Source organism: Giraffa tippelskirchi, chromosome 7, assembly GCF_054371585.1.
Source record: "Giraffa tippelskirchi isolate mGirTip1 chromosome 7, T2T-mGirTip1v1.2.pri, whole genome shotgun sequence".
Taxonomy (NCBI): Eukaryota; Metazoa; Chordata; class Mammalia; order Artiodactyla; family Giraffidae; genus Giraffa; species Giraffa tippelskirchi.
In genome coordinates this window covers 144,663,041-144,682,798 of record NC_137281.1, presented here as the reverse complement: position 1 = coordinate 144,682,798, position 19,758 = coordinate 144,663,041, and the positions used below count along the sequence as shown (strand labels likewise).

Below are 19,758 nucleotides of genomic sequence, written 5' to 3'. Positions count from 1 at the left end.
AGCTTGGTTAAGACAGGAAGCTCATAGGAAGACATACCTCGTATCTTGTATCTCATTGACTATAGCGTTTAACCAAGTACATTACATGCTTGATAATAGCGGTACTAGGGATTGTAATATGTGCCTTTTTTTTTTTTGGCCCACCTCAAGAGCTTGTATGATCTTAGTTCCCCAACCAGGGATTGAACCTGTGCCCTCAACAGCCAAAGCCCTGCATCCTAACCACTAGACCACCAGGGGATTCCTGATGTGTACTTTCACATTTAATTCTCACAACCACCTTACCATCACCACTTCCCAGGCAAGGAAACAGCCGCAGCTTGTGTTATAAAGAGGGTTTGAACCCAGGTGTGCCTGACTGCAGAAATCAAGCTCCTAACCTCCTCTCAATCTGTCATTCACAAGACAACATGACCACTCTGCAGACTTATTGTGGACTTTCTCTTTCACTTGACTTTCAATTTATTCATTCCATAAGTAATTATACGAATTCTATATTCCAGTTACTCTGCTGTAACACTACAGAAGAAATTAAAAAGAAATTAAAAAGATCTAGATGCTGTTCTTAGAAGCTCATAAGATAGTTTTAATATTAGAGAAATACTACAGATATGAACAAAGTGCTACAGAACTAATTTTTTGTGATCATGAAAGGCAACATATGGTGGGAATGTAAATTGATGCAGCCACTATGGAAAACTATATGGAGGTTCCTTGAAAAACTAAAAGCAGAGTTCCCTAATGATCCAGCAATTGCATTCCTGGGCATTAAACTCTAATTCAAAAAGATACATGCATCCTAATGTTCACAGCAGCACTACTGTCAATAACCAAGACTCGGATGCAATCTAAATGTCTATCAACAAATGAATGGATGAAGATGTGGCACGCACACACACACACACACACACACACACACACTGAAATATTACTCAGCCATAAAAAAAGAACAAAATAATGCCATCTGCAGCTCCATGGGCCTAGAGATTGTCACAGTAGACAAAGACAAATATATGATATCACTTACATTTGGAATCTAAAATGATAACAAATGAACTTATTTACAAAATGGAAACAGACTCCCAGACATAGAAAACAAAATTATGGTAACCAAAGGGGAAAGAGGGTAAAGAAGGGATAAATTAGGAGTTTCGGATTAGCAAATAACAGACTACTACATATAAGATAGAATAAAATAAAAGGTCCTACTATATAGGACAGGGAAATATATTCAATATCCTATAATTAACCACAAGGGAAATAATATGAAAAATAAAAAATACATATATATGTGTAACTGAATCACTATGTATATATGTATATCTGAATCACTTTGCTATAAACTTGAAACTAACACAACATTGCAAATCAACTATATGTCAATAAAAATTTAAAGCAAAAAAGAAAGACAACATGAAAGATACAATTTTTGAGTAGAACCTTCAAGAGTGGAAGGTGAATGGACTCCAGGCAAAGACAACGTGAACTGTGACACAGGCCCATGCAGAAAACCAGTGAGTACTCCTGAGGTGGCTGAGAACAGAGTGCTCAGGGCTGGTGGCAGGAAAAGGAAGGTTAGGAACAGGTTGTAAAGAACCTTGTTCTCCATGCCAGGGACTTCAGACTTTGTCCTGCAGGCATCAAAAAGTCATAAACATTGCTAAGATTGAGGAAGTGACACATCAGATGATGCTTTATTTTTAACAAACTTGATGAAGAGGTGATGGAAAATAGGAGAGGTGTGAGAAAAATACTTCCGAAGCAAATGACAGAGCTTTGTGGCAAATTACATGCAAATGGTAAGGAAGGAGTCAATGAGGACTCTGGAGGTTTTGGCTTACGGGACTAGGAAGGTGGTGATAGCACTGATGGATACAGACAGCACAAGAAGATGAGCAGGCTAGAGGAGCCGAGAGAGGTTTTAGTTAGAGGAGGAGAGAGAATCTAGACAGGTGAATTTCAAGCTCAGAAGAGAGTTAAAGGAAGCTATTAGTTTCTATAGCTATGAAAGTTGATGAAACCTCAGGGAGAAAAGTATAGATGGATGCATTGGTCATTAATGTAACACAACAGCTGTGGAAGGAAAAATACAAAGTGAGATGACCACCAAGGAGAGAAATGTGAATAACTCCTAAGCTTAAGCAGCAGGTTATCCGTAAATCGTAATGGACTGGGGAATGAATGGAAACTGAGAAACTAAAGGCAATTATTCCTTGAAGCCAAAAAAGAACAAAAATGGACAAAAGAGGAGATTCAAATTTTAAAAAGTTATTTTAGGGATGTCAGAGACTTGAGCATACTTGTCAGGTCAAAGTATCGAGTTAGGCTTAGAGGAAAATGTTGATGATACAAAACACAGAGATGATAACTAATGAAGCAGGGTAGGGGATAAACGATGGGGAACAGAAGAAGACAGAAAGCTGGCCTTACAAAGGCACTGGTGCTCTCTGCCTCAGTTTGACCTCATGGAGGAAACATTTAGGAAGACTCCAGGCCTATGAGAGTGGAAAGGAAACAATTGCAAAGCACAAAAGACAGAAAAATATATACCACTTATCAAGAAAGATAATTTTTGCTGAACACAAGTCACTGAAGTTCAGTAGGAAGGAAAGGCTTATGAAGAAGGTGGGATCTAGACAACAGGGGCATAGTGGGGTAGACAGCTGAGAAGCAGGAGAGCCGAGGGAATTCACACTTCACCTCTTAGAAGGAGGGGACTATGCCATATGCTAAGAACGTTGCAGTTGTGGCTAATATTCAGCAATACAATTACGGCCAACTTGGGCTGATTAATGTTTAGTATAAACTAAATGCAAGTAATAACAGCTCTCTTAATATAGTATATACAAAGCATTTATGTAATTTAGTATTATATGATTTATATAAAGTACTTATGTAATTTAAAAGCACTCTCACTTCATCTTATTTATCTTTATATGTTGGGAGGTTTTGGTAGATGAACAGTAAAGCAACTGATCCAAAATTTCATAGTCAGAAAACAGCAGAGGTAGGAAAATCAAACTCAAATCTCTCACTTCAAAACTGTTCTTTCTATGGCACCACAGCTCTCCTATAAGGCTATGTGAGCTGTTTAACTGGGTGAACCTAGCATAAAAGAGGCAATCATAACATGCTTGTTAAGGGTACTCGACTGGATATTCTGGTTTATAGTGAACATTAGTGACCCAACCCTGCCCCACCCTCAAAGCTGATACAGGATACTAGAGCACTGTTTCACATAATACTTTGGATACTACTTTAAAAATTAACTATATAATTTATGTCTTTTTTTAAAAATACAATTTATTTACTTAAAGAGGTAAAATGCACATTTGATTCTAAACTTAAGAAGTATAAAAAGGCATACAGTAAAAAACCTCCCACTTAACTCTCAGTTTCCTAACCCCTCAGGTTACCACTGGTCACTGTTCTCGGCAAATCCTTTCAAAGTTTCCTTATTCATACACGAGCAAATACAAATACATATTCTCATTCCCCTTGTCCACAGAAATGGTAGCACAAGAAATGCACTGTCCTATACTATGCTTTCTTTTTTAAACTGTATCTTAGAAAGTTTTCTACATGTTAGTAAAGAATATTCTTATTCTCTTAAAAAATTGCTTTTAACCAGCTGCACAGTCAGTGTATGAAGATATCATAATTTACTAGGCCAATCCCCTAGTGATGGACACCGAACTTATTTCCAACTTTTTGCCATTTCAAACATCACTGCAGTGAAGTTATTTCACACATGAAGGGGCATATTTATAGGATACCTTCACTGAAGTACAAGGTCAAAGTATATATTCATTTCAAATCCTGATTTATACAGCCAAATACTCACTCAGCAATGCAGGAGAGTGCCTATTCAACAAGCCCTTGTCTACACAGTAAGCTTGCAATGCCTGAATTTTTACCAAACTGATAGGTATTAAAATACAGGATCTCAGTTTAATTTTAACTTCTATGTTTCTCTTATCATTAGAAAAAAATGATCATTTTTTAAAATGAACTAAGTATTCATATCCTTTGTCATTTTTTCTATTTGGCTTATGGTACTTTGTTTTAGTTAAAGCTTTTTAATTTACAAAACAGTGAATGCCAGTTATGTACAAGGATGTACCAGTCAACAAGACTGCCCTCACGAACTGATTTCAAGCAGGGGAAGACAGCTAATAGACAAGATAATTACAGATTAGGACAGTACCATAATAGGGTGATGTGATAAATACACAGAATGGGACTTTCAAGTAATGTGACCAGACAATATCTTTCTGAGGACATGACATTTGAGCTGAGACTCAAAGGATAAAAGATGTGAAAGAGCTTTTGTACTCTAAAGATTAACTCAGCAAGTCAGGGGTGTCCAAAATCTGCATACACCAAAGAAAGATTTGGCCTGGCTCCTAGGAGATAACCTTTAAGTCCTTGGAACAGCCTGCCTATTAAGACTGTTTCTGTTTACATGAGGCCTTGGGTCACACTGTTAACAATGTGATCCATGGTGGGAGTCTTGAGCCACATGGTATCTGCTGACCTTAGGAGCGGTTAGAGAACTATGTCCAGCCATGTTTACATGACCAACCCTGAATAAAACTCTGGGATACCCAGGCTCAAGCATGTTTTCCTGGTGAGCAGTACTCTCTGCATGTTGTCTCACAATGATCCTGGGAGAATTAAGCACTTGTTTGCATGACTCCACTGGGACAAGACAATTGGAAGCTTGGGCCTGGTGTCTCTGGGATCCTTGCCCCTGTGCCTTTTTCTGTTGCTAACTTTAATCTATGTCTTTTCACTGCAGTAAACTGTAACAGTGAGTATAACAGCTTTTCTGAGATCTGTGGGTCCTTCTACTAGCTTATCACTGAACCTGAGCATGGTCTTGGGGAGCCCTGATTATACGTACACACTGAAAATCATAAAATATTGCTAAAAGAAATTAAAGATCAAAAGCAAAAATAGACAAATGGGACTACATCAAACTTTAATAAAACTGTGCATCAAAGAAACAAATAACAGAGTAAAAAGGCAACCAGAGAATGGAAGAAAATATGTGCAAATTATATATTTGATAAGGGGTTAATATCCAGAATATATAAAAGACTCCTATAACAACAAAGAAACAAATAATTTGATTTTAAAATGGTAAAAGACTTGAACAGACATTTCAATAGACATTTCTAAGAAGAATATATACAAATGGCCAACAAGCACAAAAAAGATGCTCAATGTTACTAATCAGAGAAATTCAAATGAAAACTAAAATAAGATCTCTTACACCCATTAGGATGGCTACTATCAAAAAACTCCCAAGAAAATAACAAGTATTAGCAAGGGTGCAGAGATGTTGAAACCCTTGTGCCCTGTGGATGGGCACGTAAAAGGGTGCAGCTGCGATAGGAAACGATGCAGGTTCCTCAAAAAATTAAAAACAGAACTGTCATATGGTCCAGCAACTCTACTTCCACAGGTACAGATCCAAAAGAACTGAAAGCAGTATCTCGAAGAGATATTGTATTTCACACCCATGATCACTGCAGCACTATTTTCAAGAGCCAGAAGACAGAAGAAACTCAAATGTCTAACAAGAGATGGATGAAGGAAATGTGATACATATGTAAAACGGAGTACTATTCAACCTTAAAAGAGAAGGAAATCTTGTCACTTGCTAAAACATGAATGAACCCTGAGGACGTTATACTGTGAAATGTATAAGCAAGTTACAAAAAGACAAACATTGCATGATTCCACTTATATATATTATCTAAATTAATCTAACTTGAAAAAAAAAAAGTATAACTTGCTTGCTAGGGGCTCTGGGGACAGGGAAATGGGGCTATGCTGTTCAACAGGTGCAGAGTATTAGTTTTGCAAGTTGAAAATGTTTTAGGAATCTATTGCACCATAATGTGAATATAGTTAACACTACTGAGCTGCACATTTAAAAATGGTTAAGATGAGAATTTCCCTTGTGGTCCAGTGGTTAGGAATCCACCTGCCAATGCAGGGGACACGGGTTCGATCCTTGATCCAGGAAGATCCCAGGAGCTGCAAAGCAACTAAGCCCATGCGCCACAACTGTTGAGTCAGTGCCCTAGGGCGTGCACTCTGTAACAAGAGAAGACACTTCAAGGAGAAAACCACACACTGCAAATAGACAGTAGCACTCACTGCTCACCACAACTAGAAAAAGCCCCCACACAGCAACAAAGACCCAGCACAGCCAAAAATTCAAAAAAATACATAAATTTTTAAAAATGGTATCTCATGTCCTTAAACACAATTTAAAAAAAAACTTTTTTAAGACCTAAATAAATGTAGAGCTATACTGTGTGTTCATGGATAAAAAGGCTCAATGCTGCTAAGGTGTCAATTCTACCAACATTCTCCCTCCTCCCCCCCCGACCCCACCAACTGATCTATAAATTCAATGCAATCTCAATCAGCTTTTCTATAGTAATGTTTATTAAGTTAATATAGAAAATATGGGCTTCCCTGGTGGGTCAGTGGTAAAGAATCTGCCTGCCAACTCTGGAGACATGAGTTCCATCCATGATTCAGGAAGATTCTACACGCTGCAGAGCAACTAAGCCTCTGAGCCACAACTATTGAGCCTGTGCTCTAGAGCCACCCACCCACTTCCCACAGCTACTGAAACCTGTGCGCCCCAGAGCCCGTGCTCCACAGCAAGAGAAGCCACTGCAGTGAGAAGCCTGTGCACAACTGGAGAGTAGCTCCTGCTGGCCGCAACTGGAAAAGAGCCTGTGCAGCAACAAAGACCCAGCATAGCCAAAATTAAGTAGATAAAATTTATTTTTAAAAAAGGGAAATACAGGAGGATGTCCAAAACAACTTTGAAAGTTGGAGAACTAATGCCACATCTCATACAGTTATAGTTCTCAAAAAAATGTTGTACCGGCACAAACAGACTAAGCAGAGTCCAGAAAGAGCCTGACACATATGCACAAGTGATTTTTGCCAAAGGATAGTCTTTTTCAACAAATGATGCTGAAACTGGATATCCAACTGGAAAAAAATGAACTTTGATCCATACATCATGCCATATACAAAAAATTGTACTCACAATACAGACCTAAATGCAAAACCTAAAACTATAGTTTCCAGAAGAAGGTAATATAAGAAAAAACTTTGAGAAAAAAGAGACTCACAAAAGGAAAAAATAGATAAAAGAGATTTCATCAATATTTATACCGATCTATTTCTGCCCTTTATAATACACTGCTAAGAAAATAAAAAGACAACTCACAGACTGGAAGAAATTGTTTGCAAATCACATATATCATAGAGGACCTGTATCTGGAATACATAAAACTCAGTAAGAAAACAAACAACCTCAACCTCCTAAAAAAAGAAAAAAAGAGAAAAGAAACAACCAAATTTAAAAACTGAGCAAGGGATCTGAACAGATACTTCACCAAAGATATTAGGAAGACAAGCAGATGAAGATACACTTCACATCATTATTCAGAGAAATGTAAATTAAAGTCACAATGATATTAGTACCCATTTACTGGAATGGCTAAAAAACTGACAAGACTGTACCAAACGTTGACAAGGATGTGGAGGAACTGGAACCCCTGTACTGGTGCAAAGTTACTGTACCAGTGCAGTGTAAAGTTACACAATCAATCTGGAAAACTGTTTGACAGTATCTTAAAAAGTTAAATATATACTTTCTACACTGGATCACACTCTACTCTTAGGCATTTACTCAAAATAAATGAAAGCACTATGTCCAGTCAAAGATTTGTACATAAATGTCCACAACAGCTTTATTTGTAATAATCCAAAACCAGAAACAATGCAAACAGCCATAAACAAGTGAATGGAAAAAAAAAAATACCTGTGGTATATCCATATAATGGAATGCAACACAGCAATAAAAAGGAACAACTGATACATGCTATACCACTGATGAGCTTGAAATAATTATGCTGAATGAAAGAAGCCTTACAAAAGTTATGTACAGTATGATTTCATTTTTATAAAATTCTAGGAAATGAAAACTAGAATACAGTGACAAAAATTAGTAAGTGACTGTCTGACAGCAGTTGGGGAGGGACAGAAAGGAGAGATTACAAGGGAAAGGAAACTTACACGTGATGGTTATATTTATTGTCTTGACTGCAGTGGTGGTTTCCATGGTATACATGTATGTCAAAACTGATCAAATTGTATACTTTAAATGTATACTTTAAATATGTGCAGTTAACTGTGTGATAATTATTCTTCAATAACGCTGTTTTTCTTAAGTGTTTTTCACAAAGAGGTGAAGAGGTGTGTAGGTCCTTTGAAAATTGTCATATTAGAAAGTGACAGAAGTACTAAGAGATTTCCAAAATGCAAAATCCCGGCTAAATATTAGAATGATAACTTAGCGTTATTTTAAAGGCTAATTAAAAACAATTTTTTTTTACTATGGAAAAAGTTAAAGTAAATATGTCAAAAGTGTATAATAAAGCCCCATGTGCACTTTGCATGTGTTCTCAGTCCCTCAGTTGTGTCCGACTCTCTGCGACCTCCTGGACTGAAGCCCACCAGGCTCCTTTGTCCATGGGACTTTCCAAGCAAGAATACTGGAGTGGGTTGCCACTTTCTCCGCCAGGGGATCTTCCCAATTCATCTTCCCGATGTGTCTCCTTCATCTCCTGCATTTGCAGGCAGATTCTTTACCACTGAGTCACCTGGGAACCACATGTGCACCTGACCTTCAATTATGTCATCTCAAGGTTAAATCTTATTCCATTTGTATTCCCACCCACTTTGCCCCTAGTTTTACTTTGAGGCAAACTCAGACATATCATTTCCTTTATAAATATTTAAGTGTTAATATATATTTCTAAAAGATAAGAACATGAAGGTCTCTTTGTATATGTGGCTTGGTAACTCATTTCTTTCTTTTTTAAAAAAAAATATCTTTATTGATTTATTTGGCTGCACCAGGTCTTACTTGCAGCATGTGGGATCTAGCTCCCCAACCAGGAAATGAACCCAGGCCCCCTGCATTGGAGCCTTAGCCATTGGACCAACAGGGAAGTCCTCATTTCTTTATTAATTAAAAAAAAAAAAAAAAAACTTTAGTTTTTAGAGCAGTTTTAGGTTCAGAACAAAACTGAGCGGTAGTACCGAGAGCTCCCACAATACCCCTTGCCCCCGCAACCTTCCCCATCAACATCCTACATTAAAGTGGTACATTGTCACAATCAACCAATCTTCATTGGCACATTATCACCTAAAATCCATAGTTTACTTTAGAGTTCACTCTTGGTACTGTATAGTCTCTGGGTTTTGAAAAATCTGCAATACATGCATCTACCATAGTACCATACAGAAGAGTTTCACTGTCCTAAAAACCCTGTGTTCTGCCTATTTATCCCTCCCTTCCCACTATGCTCTGGCAACCAAGGATCATTTTACTGCCTTCAGTTTTGCCCTTAGAGACTATTTTTAAGGTTCAGAAAAACCAGTGTTGTAGCCATTATAAATGGTTTCATTTCAGTGGCAAAGGCAGGATTACTCACTACACAAATGTTGTAAGTTTCAGAGAGGGCGGGGTCCTATGGGAAGTGGCCAGTATGTGGGAAGTGAGTTCCTACGAAGCCACATTCCCCAGAGCTCCTACACTGTGAAGTCAGAGGCTTCATTTTAATTCTTTCTCCCTTCTCTCCCTTCAGAATATGTACAAGTCCAACCACTGAACACATGTGGACCCTCAGGCAGGGAGAGTAGTTCTCAGGCAGCAAAGATTGTGGAAGTACTTTTATGTTTGTTGGGGGAGGGGAAGTATTTTTAATAGAGCCTGCTTGCCCATTTGAGTTTTTTTTTTAAACCTTGTTTTCTGCCTACCTGTCCTTGGCTTTTAGTTTTATTTCTGTAGTTAAAAGAAACACTATAAATAAAAGTTTATAAACATTTTTAGAAGTTTTAGAAAATGTTATCAACTTGTGTTTATAAATAGAAACTCAGCATCCTCCTGAGTCTCTGCTCCACAGCATGAATATGGTGAGCAATCTGACGTACTTTCAGATACTTTTATAGCCATGTTCTGCAATCTGCTTTGCCAATATACCTCAACTTACACATCATAGTAGCAAAAAGAAATAATTAAAAAAAAAATTACAGTAGCAGCACAGTAAAAACTATAATAATAATTGCTAAGATTTATTGACTATGTATGTGTGAGACATTCTGCTAAGCAGCTCAGGTGAGTAATCTATTTAATCCTTATAAAACTGAGTTAATATTCTAAACTTCATTTAACAGATAAAGAAACTGATGCTTAGAGATATCAGATAGTTTGCCAAAGATCCCACAGCTAAGAGGTTCCAGAGCTGAGATTCTACTTCAGACAGTTTAGTCAAAAGATCCTACTATTCTCCATTACCTTATAATATTGATTGGGTAAACCATAAGACAGATTATCTTAAAATTCTCACTGTTATAAATAATATTTCAATGAATATTCTTGTCTATATTTCCTGGTACTTTTATGGAAATGTTTTTATAGAATAAGTTTCCAGAAGTGGTTGTACTTGGTCAAAAGGTACATGCATTTATTTATTTATTTGGCCGTACCTCGAGACATGTGGAATTTCCCCTACCCAGGATCAAATCCATGTCCCTGCAGTGGAAGCTCAGAGTCTTAACCACTGGAGTGCCAAGGAAGTCTAGTGTATGCATTTTTAGATTTAATTGCCAGATAATCTCCAAAAGGCATGTGTATGTAGTAGACTCTTTGACAGCTTGCTTCCAAATAAAGACAAACTTTTAACTCCTACGAAAATCAAATGAATAGTGCCTATTTCTCCATATCTTCAGTAGCAATAAGAATCAAGCCTTGCTCACTGAAAGGCGAAAGACAAAGGTTTTCATTTCTATGTCTCTGATTACTAGTAAGGTTGACCAACTAATCTTTTCATATATTTATTACCATTTATATTTCTTTTTCCTCCTTCATATATGTATACTGCTCATCAGTTCAGTTCAGTTCAGTCGCTCAGTCATGTCCAACTCTTTGCAACCCCATGGACTGCAGCGCCAGGCTTCCCTGTCCATCACCAACTCCCAGAGCCTACTCAAAGTCATGTGCATTGCGTCGGTGATGCCATCCAACCATCTCATCCTCTATCATCCCCTTCTCCTCCTGCCTTCAATCTTTCCCAGCATCAGGGTCTTTTCCAATGAGTCGGCTCTTTGCATCAGGTGGTCAAAGTATTGGAGCTTCAGCTTCAGCATCAGTCCTTCCAATGAATATTCAGGACTGATTTCCTTCAGGTTGGACTGGCTGCATCTCCTTGCAGTCCAAGGGACTCTCAAGAGTCTTCTCCAACACCACAGTTCAAAAGCATCAATTCTTTGGTGCTCAGCTTTCTTTATAGTCCAACTCTCACATCCTAACATGACTACTGGAAAAACCATAGCTTTGACTAGATGGACCTTTGTTGGCAAAGTAATGTCTTTGCTTTTTAATATGCTATCTAGGTTGGTAATAACTTTTCTTCCAAGAAGCAAGCAAGTTTTAATTTCAAGGCTGCAGTCACCATCTGCAGTGATTTTGGAGCCCCCCCAAAATTAAGCCTCTCACTGTTTCCATTGCTTCCCCATCTATTTGCCATGAAGTGATGGGACCGGATGCCATGATCTCAGTTTTCTGAATGTTGAGCTTTAAACCAACTTTTTCACTCTCCTCTTTCACTTTCATCAAGAGGCTCTTTAGTTCTTCTTCGTTTTCTGCCATAATGATGGTGTCATCTGCATATCTGAGGTTACTGATATTACTCCCAGGAATCTTGATTTCAGCTTGTGATTCATCCAGTCCAGCGTTTCTCATGATGTACTCTGCATATAAGTTAAATAAGCAGGTGACAAGATACAGCCTTGACGTACTCCTTTCCTGATTTGGAACCAGTCTGTTATTCCATGTCCAGTTCTAAGTGTTGCTTCTGAACTGCATACAGATTTCTCAGGAAGCAGATCAGGTGGTCTGGTATTTCCATCTCTTTAAGAATTTTCCACAGTTTGTTGTGATCCACACAGTCAAAGGCTTTGGTGCAGTCAATAAAGCAAAAGCAGATGTTTTTCTGCTCACACCTTTTAGTAATTTGTTTCTGAGTTATGTTGCTTTTAACTTCATAAGAATTCTTTATATATTAAGATATATCTGTCACTAGGTATATAAGCCTTTGCCCAGTTTGTTTTTTGACTTTGTTCATGGCAGTTTTTGCCACACTGAAGTTTATTATTCTGTATTGCTGAATATGAACTTAGATTATTTAATAAGGAAAACAACTTAATCTTACTTTTTTCATCGAATATTATTTCATGTATACATTCCCATGTACCAACTCAAAGGCCTAAAAATTAACACTGTATTCCATTACGTTGATATATTTATAATCGTCACGTTATTTACTTAACATACATATTTATTTATAAGAAAAAGTACTGTGGGAGGGAGGTTCAAGAGGGAGGGGATGTACATATACTTGTGGCTGATTCATGTTGTTGTATGGCAGAAACCAACACAACATTGTAAAGCAATTATCCTCCAGTTAAATTAAAGGGCTTCCCTGGTAGTGCAGTGGATAAGAATTCACCTGCCAATGCAGGAGGGGAAGATCCTACATAGCCACAGAGCAACTAAGCCACAAGCCAGAACTACTGAAGCCTGTACACTGTAGGGCCGCACACCACAATTAGTGAGTCCACATGCTGCAACTACTGAAGTCCATGCGCCTAGAGCCTGTGTTCTGCAACGAGAGAGACCACCACAGTGAGAAATCCAAGCACAGCAACTAGAGAGTAGCCCCTATTCGCCACAGCTAAAGAAAAAGCCTGCACGGCAACAAAGACCCAGCACAGCCAAAAATAAATAAATAAAATTATCTTTAAAAATAAATTAAAAAAAAAAAGTACCAATAAGACTTTATAGATATTGTTTAAAAGTTGTCTGTTGAAAGTGAAAGTCACTCGGTCATGTCTGACTCTTTGTGAGCCCATGGACTATACGGTCCATGGAATTCTCCAGGCCAGAATACTGGAGTGCATAGCCTTTCCCTCCTCCAGGGGTGCTTCCCAACCCAGGGATCGAACCCAGGTCTCCCACATTGCAGGCGGATTCTTTACCAGCAAAATCACAAGGGAAGCCCAAGAATACTGGAGTGGGTGGCCTATCCCTTCTCCAGTGGATCTTCCCAACCCAGGAATCAAACCGGGGTCTCCTGCATTGCAGACAGATTCTTTACTGGCTGAGCTGTCAAGGAAGCCCTAGATGTTGTTTGGATTTCCACAATTAGAAATGTGAGGCCTGCACTGCAGAAAAAATGAGAAGAGTAGCTGAACTGAAGAACTGGCAAATGAAGTGGAAAACTTGAAAATATTTATTAATCATACGCAATGTTTCCAACAGCATGCAGAATTCTATCCAGCACCTGCCCAAGCTTTGAGATTGCCCAGAGTTAGAGCTTTAACCAGTACTCCATCATCAAGGAAGGTTGTCATTTCCCTGAACAGTTGACATAACTGGTGAGAGATAATATTACACATTTATGGTGCTGTTGTGTGTGGCTTGAACCTAGAGCTTTTTTTTTTTTTTAAACTATTGAGATCTGTGCCAAAGATCTCTGACTTTACTCTCATGCAAAAACAAGCATGTTTCTCTGGAGGTCATCCCAAGATTTTAAGTTCTTTTTTCTCTTTACTTCATTCTGATATGAATGGGAGGGAAAACAAATTACCATAAATGGTACAATAACATCATCATTCAAAGACTGACTGATTAAGCCTGTGAACCTGATTCAGCTTAAATTTAGATCACTCCTTTCACTTATTTTTTTCTTCTCAAGGTCCCAGGTACTTAATCACCACTTTAGACATCTTCTATGTCTGCATTCTGTTTAATTCCATAAGATTTCTCACACTTTAAAAAAGTGACCCACCATCATCTAGAAAATGAGAGGGTTAGTTCTACCAGCTTATGATTTGCTAATAACTTAATAAAGTTCTCTGCATTTAGTCTTTTGAATTCAGAAAAGATACTGCAAATGACCTTGTTTATAGACACCAGACACATTTTAATGTTGTAAATTTAGCAGCTGAAGGTAACAATCTGCATGTATTCCTCAGCAATTGCTTTACACAGAGAATTATTATTGACCTTTTAATTAATTTCTACTTTAAGGCTTCTTTTTTAATTGGTAAATAACTGATTTTTTTTCTTTCTATTCTAAATCAAAAAGGCTGTTGACAATTAACTGCCTTAAGGGCTAGAAAATTTGGGTCAGAATAAACTAATGAGAATTAAAATATTGACTATTCAATTTATAAATCTAATTGTTTTTCTCTAATGTCACCTTCGCTTTAATTCTTTAATCAAATACAGTGGCTCTCAAATTATGGCCCCTGGACCAGAATCATTGGCAGGATCTGGGAAGTAGTCAGAAATGCAAATTCTCTGGCTCTATACCAGAGCTACAAAATCAGGAATTCTGGGTTTCGGGCCAGAGAATTTGTTTTAACAATTCTTCCAGGGGACTCCAATTTGAAAATCACTGCTGTAACGTATTTTAAAAGGCTTAATTAACAATATAAAAGAATTTTAGACTTACTTTAAAAAAAATCACTTCTTTGTATCTCAGAAAAGCAAAAAGCCCTCAGCTGATCCACGATAAGGGATGTTAAGTCTACATCAAATCAAAACATGAACTCTACCCATCAAAATTTTGCATCAGAAAATAAAACTTTACAAATAGGCAGTTCAATGGTTAAGAATCCACCTACCAACTTGGTCCAGGAAGGTTCTACATGCCATGGGCAACTGAACTTGTGTGCCACAGCTAGTGAAACCCACGCACCTAGCTCCAAAACAAGAGAAGCCACTGCAATGAGAAGGCTGTGTATCACAACTACAGAGCAGCCCCGTGCTCACCGCAACTAGAGAAGTGCTCAGCAGATGAAGACCCAGTGCAGCCAAAAATAAACAGAAAACAAAGAACTTCAGTTATTTAACAGCTTACAAGCTTTGCCCTTCGTCAAAAACACTTGAGTTATTTAGTCAGTCTACCTTCCAGTCTCCAGTCCCTCTAGACATGGCCAACCAACAGCAAAAACATGAGGTCCACTCTAGCTTCCAGTAGAGGTGGTGGGTAAACTAATGGAAAGCAGTTAACATTTTTGGTTGAAGCAGGACACGCATTCTTGAGAGAGAAATAAATAAAATGGATTCTCCACTTGGTTCTCGTGACATGCCAAACTATCATTTGACAGCTGTTCTACATAAAATCTGGAGCTCTGCCCCACGTGGTGACAGCAGTGCAGATAATGACATGGTGTCAAGAGCAGTGATATGATGGCCAAGGAGTGGGTCCAGAGAACAGGGCACCCAGAGCACCCTCTCACACAAAAGATGAAGTCCTTATGCAACTGAGATTCACTTCGGATTATTTGCAGAAACAAAATTTAAAATTTTCTCTTGCTAATGTGAGAAAAAACCCCCAAACCTCTTTGTTCTTTGGCAGGGAGATTTGTACTGAACTGGTTTAGAGACACTTGGTGATTAAATTCTAAAGTCAACTCAGAAACATGAATATGGTTCTGCCTTTAGAGATTTTATAACCTAGTAGGGCTAACAAGCATAAAAAAGTAAAGCATTCTAAAAACTGAAAAGGTGAAAACAATGTAACTCCTCTCATTTGTTATGAGCAGGAATTAAGATGTTTTATATGGGCTAGTTTTCTAGAAAATGAAAGTTTGCTTAAAGTTTAAATCCAAAAAGTCAGTATTTTTACAAAACCTTTTTATAAAGCACTGTAAACATTTCAGTCTTTTAAATGGAAACTGACAAACACAACTGAAGCTTTTATCAGTGGCATTTATAAATTCCAATTACCAAGACCTCAGGCTATCATGTTTTTCTCTTCTTGTGACCTTCCTTTACATTCAAAAATTTTCCTCTTAGGAATACATTTCTTTTTAAATTATGAGATTACTGTATTATAGAACATGTGGAAAAAACAAAGGGGAAAATCACCAAAATCACCCACATTTTCCTTGTCGGGCTTTTATGGTATGGACATAAAACAATAAATGGAACAGCTGGACTACACACAAATTTCTAATATAGTTTACTTCAGTTCAGTCGGTCTTTATAAGATAGAGAAAAGTTTTTTTTTTCATATTCAGGCCTGCTGAATATTTCTTTTAAACACTTTTTTTTGGCCATTCCATGCAGCACACGGATCCTAGTTCTCCAATCATGGATCAAACCCACAACCACTGCATTGGGAGTGCATAGTCTTAATCAGTGGACCGCCAGAGAAGTCCTTTTAAAACTGTTTTTAATTGAAAAAAATACAATGATTTTCATTTTTAAAAGGAAAGGATAATTCACCTACTTACCTAGTCTGTAAGGAAGCTATTCATTCTCTTTTCAGCTTCAAAAATATTTTCTTTTCTTTCTGTAATATCTAGTGTAAAATTGCATGTTTGTGCACTCTAGAGTCGTATAGATAAGTACCTTAATAGAGCAGCTATTCAAAGGAGGGGAAGACAGAAGGAAAACTTGCTCATTTATGATAAACGTCCCTAAAATGCCAGGCCCTAAAGATGCATAATGTTTGTGAGAGCACCTAGTATGAGTCCAGCACACTGAAGACATTCAGTATGCTGGTTTCGTCTCCTGAGGGCAGATGAGTGACCTTTAAACTTGTTAGTTGTGGAATCTTTTGTTCAAAGGGATCCACGGAAGATCGGTATGTGAAACAGATAAAACAGGAGTTGCTCTGGCTAAGGAAGGGCCACCCGGAGACCCAAGTCTGCAATTCCCACTTTTCTTCTCTCTTCTCTGAAATAACAGTTTGAAAATGAGTACAAAGTCTGCAGCATCCAAACTTACACAGCCGTACACCAAGAACCTTCTAATCCAGCCCAGTCTAACTTTTCAAAAGGCCATTCCTAGGGAACAGCAAAAAGGAGAAAGTCAAGCTGCTGACACACAGCAGTGGAGCAAGTGTGTTGTCAGAACACTCCTTATTAACCACCCACCCAGACACGAGGGCAACAGCCCCTCTTCCGCCCCATCAACCCCTCAGGTGTTCTCTTTCAGGGCTTCCCTTGATATTCATTTTAAATTGATTTCATTTGTTTAAAATGCTCTAGCAATACAGTGTGATCTGCTTCTGATATCCCCAGAGAAAGCCCCCCTGTCGATTTATACTGTAGGACAATTCTTCTTCCACTAGTGTTACTTCTTCCATCAGTCACGACTTCCCAGTTGGCTCTACTTGAATCCTAAGCATCCATGGAAGTTTACTTTGGGAAGCCTTCCTCCCACATTTTGACCCTTAATTGAATTCTCAATCTCTGGCCACCCAGTGCTGTAGTTCACCGCTCAGTCCATGAACTAACCCTCTGCAGATTTGGCTGATAGTCCTTCAGCCTCTGTGGCTGCTTTTAGTGACAAGCACACACTAGCCCATGAGACAGTCCATGCTCTTTCAGAGATACAGTACTTTTGAGGAAGTTTCTCTTTCCTGATTCAGAACCTCTTTCCTTCCACCACTGGCTCTGTCCTTTGGTTCACACAGAGGAAAGCTTGGCCCTGCTCCCCAACCCCTGTAGCCTGTACGGCTTACAATTGGCCTTGTGTTTTTCCCCATTCTGGCTCCACCTCTAAAAATACTACCGCCACCCCAGCCATCTCATAGGCCATCTGTGGACTCTGCCTTCAACATGTAATGATTAGCTAGCAGAAGAGCAGGCAGCTCTGGTCTGCATGTGGAGCCGCTGAGTCTCTGTGTTCCACGCACAGATTAACATCCCTTTCTTTCTTCTCTCCTTTGACCTCTCCCAGGTCTGCTACACTCAGCCCTGCATTCATCACTCTGTCAAGGAGCACTTACTAAGTACCATCAAGAACCAGGCCAGCCAGGCCTGAAAGCAAATAAAATGTACTCAGCCCACAGAAGAGTAAGAGCAAGCTAGGTAGAGTAATAAACAGCTGGGGAAGCTGGAGAAGGTATCAGAAAGAGAGGTGATGTCAGAGACAGGGAGGAACGGTATCAACAACCAAGACTTGCGTCCCCTGCACCAAATGGGACGGTGTTTTCTCTTACTCAAAGTTCAGCAAATATGTAAATTTGGTAAAGCTGACAAAGCCTGCTCAGTCCTGTGCCTCTCCGGGAGGTGAGGGAGGGTGGTCAATGAATCCACAGTCTGAAAGCATAGTTGCAGAGGTTGACACTGTACCTGGCTACGTACAGTATTGCTCAGGTGGTTGTCCTCGGACATCTGTGCATTCTGGAAGTAGGACAAGGGTGCGGGTAACTCTGTCATTGGAGCAACTGTATAGGTATACTTTTTCACAGAAAACAGAGCCTCTTGGGATTCTGAAAAAGAGAAAAAGAAAACAATCTTTGGTGCATTACAATTATACTTCTATTCTGAAACACTTTCACAAATGACTTTCAGCAAAAACAAACCTTTCTTTCATGTGTTCTCCTCCAGGCCACGCTTTCTAAGGACCTCACAGGCTGCTGTCACTTGCTGGCTCCTGGATTAGGTCTGGAACAGGATTTTACTGGGTTACCCAGAGTTGGTCAAGTTCTAGTAAATCCATTCACACCAATTAAACACTTACAAGACTAATCTGTAAACCAGAAATGCATTACTATGCCAAGACCTTCAGTTGACAAACTTTTGTCAGCTCAATTTACTTCTTGGTAATGAGTAGATCTACTTGAGAAACCAAATATTTTCAATCACTATCATATCTAATGATTTCAGATCTAGAGCAAAGGGTGCTAAATGATCTTAAAGAATGTTCTTGTCAGTGTTTCTTTTCCGATCCACCCTAATTTATATCACCATAAAATTATCTGTTTTGTGCTTTTAATTTCTTTTTATCATCTCTTTTCCTTTACCACAATGCTCCAAGGCAACAGAACTAGGTAACATATTTATTTTACAAAAGCAGAAGGGGACCCAAGTTCAGTGACTTGCTTAAAAGCATTCAACTGGGCAGACCAGGACCAAAACCACAGACTCCTGACCCCCAGCCTCTCCTCTGCCTCCTTGCACAGCCTTGCTCACACATATCACTCAGTCTCCCAGACTTCACCCTCCCATGTGCCTGTCTAGGTACCGGAATATCCAACAGCCTTAGGGCTTCAACTTTGCTTTTCATTGAAAGTCTTCAGAAATACAGAAGAAAAAAAATTGGTTTGCATACCTAAGCAGTACTCTAATTCATTTAAAGTGTCTAAAACATTACCATGTACATACTTACATGAAAGCATGCTGTCAATATCGTTTCATTTCAGGATCTTCTATCCTCTATTATTCCGCTTTCTTATTCTAATGATTTTTTTATAAAAAACCACATAAAACAACTTTTTCCTCTAATAAAGGTACTGACTTCCAATTAACCCTTATCACCTATATTTGGATCATTCAAATCATGACAAATTCTTAATCAAGGTATGCTTTCCCTTCTATCCCGTGTATTGTTTTTCTGGGCCATGCCATGAAGCACTGGGGTCTTAATACTCCAACCAGGGATCAAAACCTGCAGTAAAGGCACAAATACTTAACCACGGGACCACCAGGGAAGTCCCTATCCCACATGCTCTTAAATACTGTGCCCACTTTTCACCTCCCCTCCAACTTCAGCCCATAGTAAGCTGGCGTGAGATCAAAAGATTGCAAATTAATATTAACTAAAAAAGATGTAATTATATAATG

General features: G+C 38.6%; 1 protein-coding gene across 6 annotated transcripts in view; it reads right to left on the bottom strand.

The window, feature by feature from the left end:
- Positions 1–19,758, bottom strand: part of PSEN1 (presenilin 1) — a 64,625-nt gene that overhangs the window by 38,539 nt on the left and 6,328 nt on the right. For 2 of the 6 annotated variants that reach the window (XM_081508958.1, XM_081508957.1), the window contains exons 2-3: positions 18,498–18,579; positions 18,265–18,404 (exon numbers count right to left, since the gene is read on the bottom strand). In XM_081508958.1, coding sequence (XP_081365084.1) covers positions 18,265–18,351 — 87 coding nt within the window. In that variant the 5' untranslated portion in view covers positions 18,352–18,404; positions 18,498–18,579. The remainder of the gene's footprint in view (positions 1–18,264; positions 18,405–18,497; positions 18,580–19,758) is intronic. The other 4 variants (XM_081508961.1, XM_081508960.1, XM_081508955.1 and 1 more) reach the window with 3 other exon arrangements.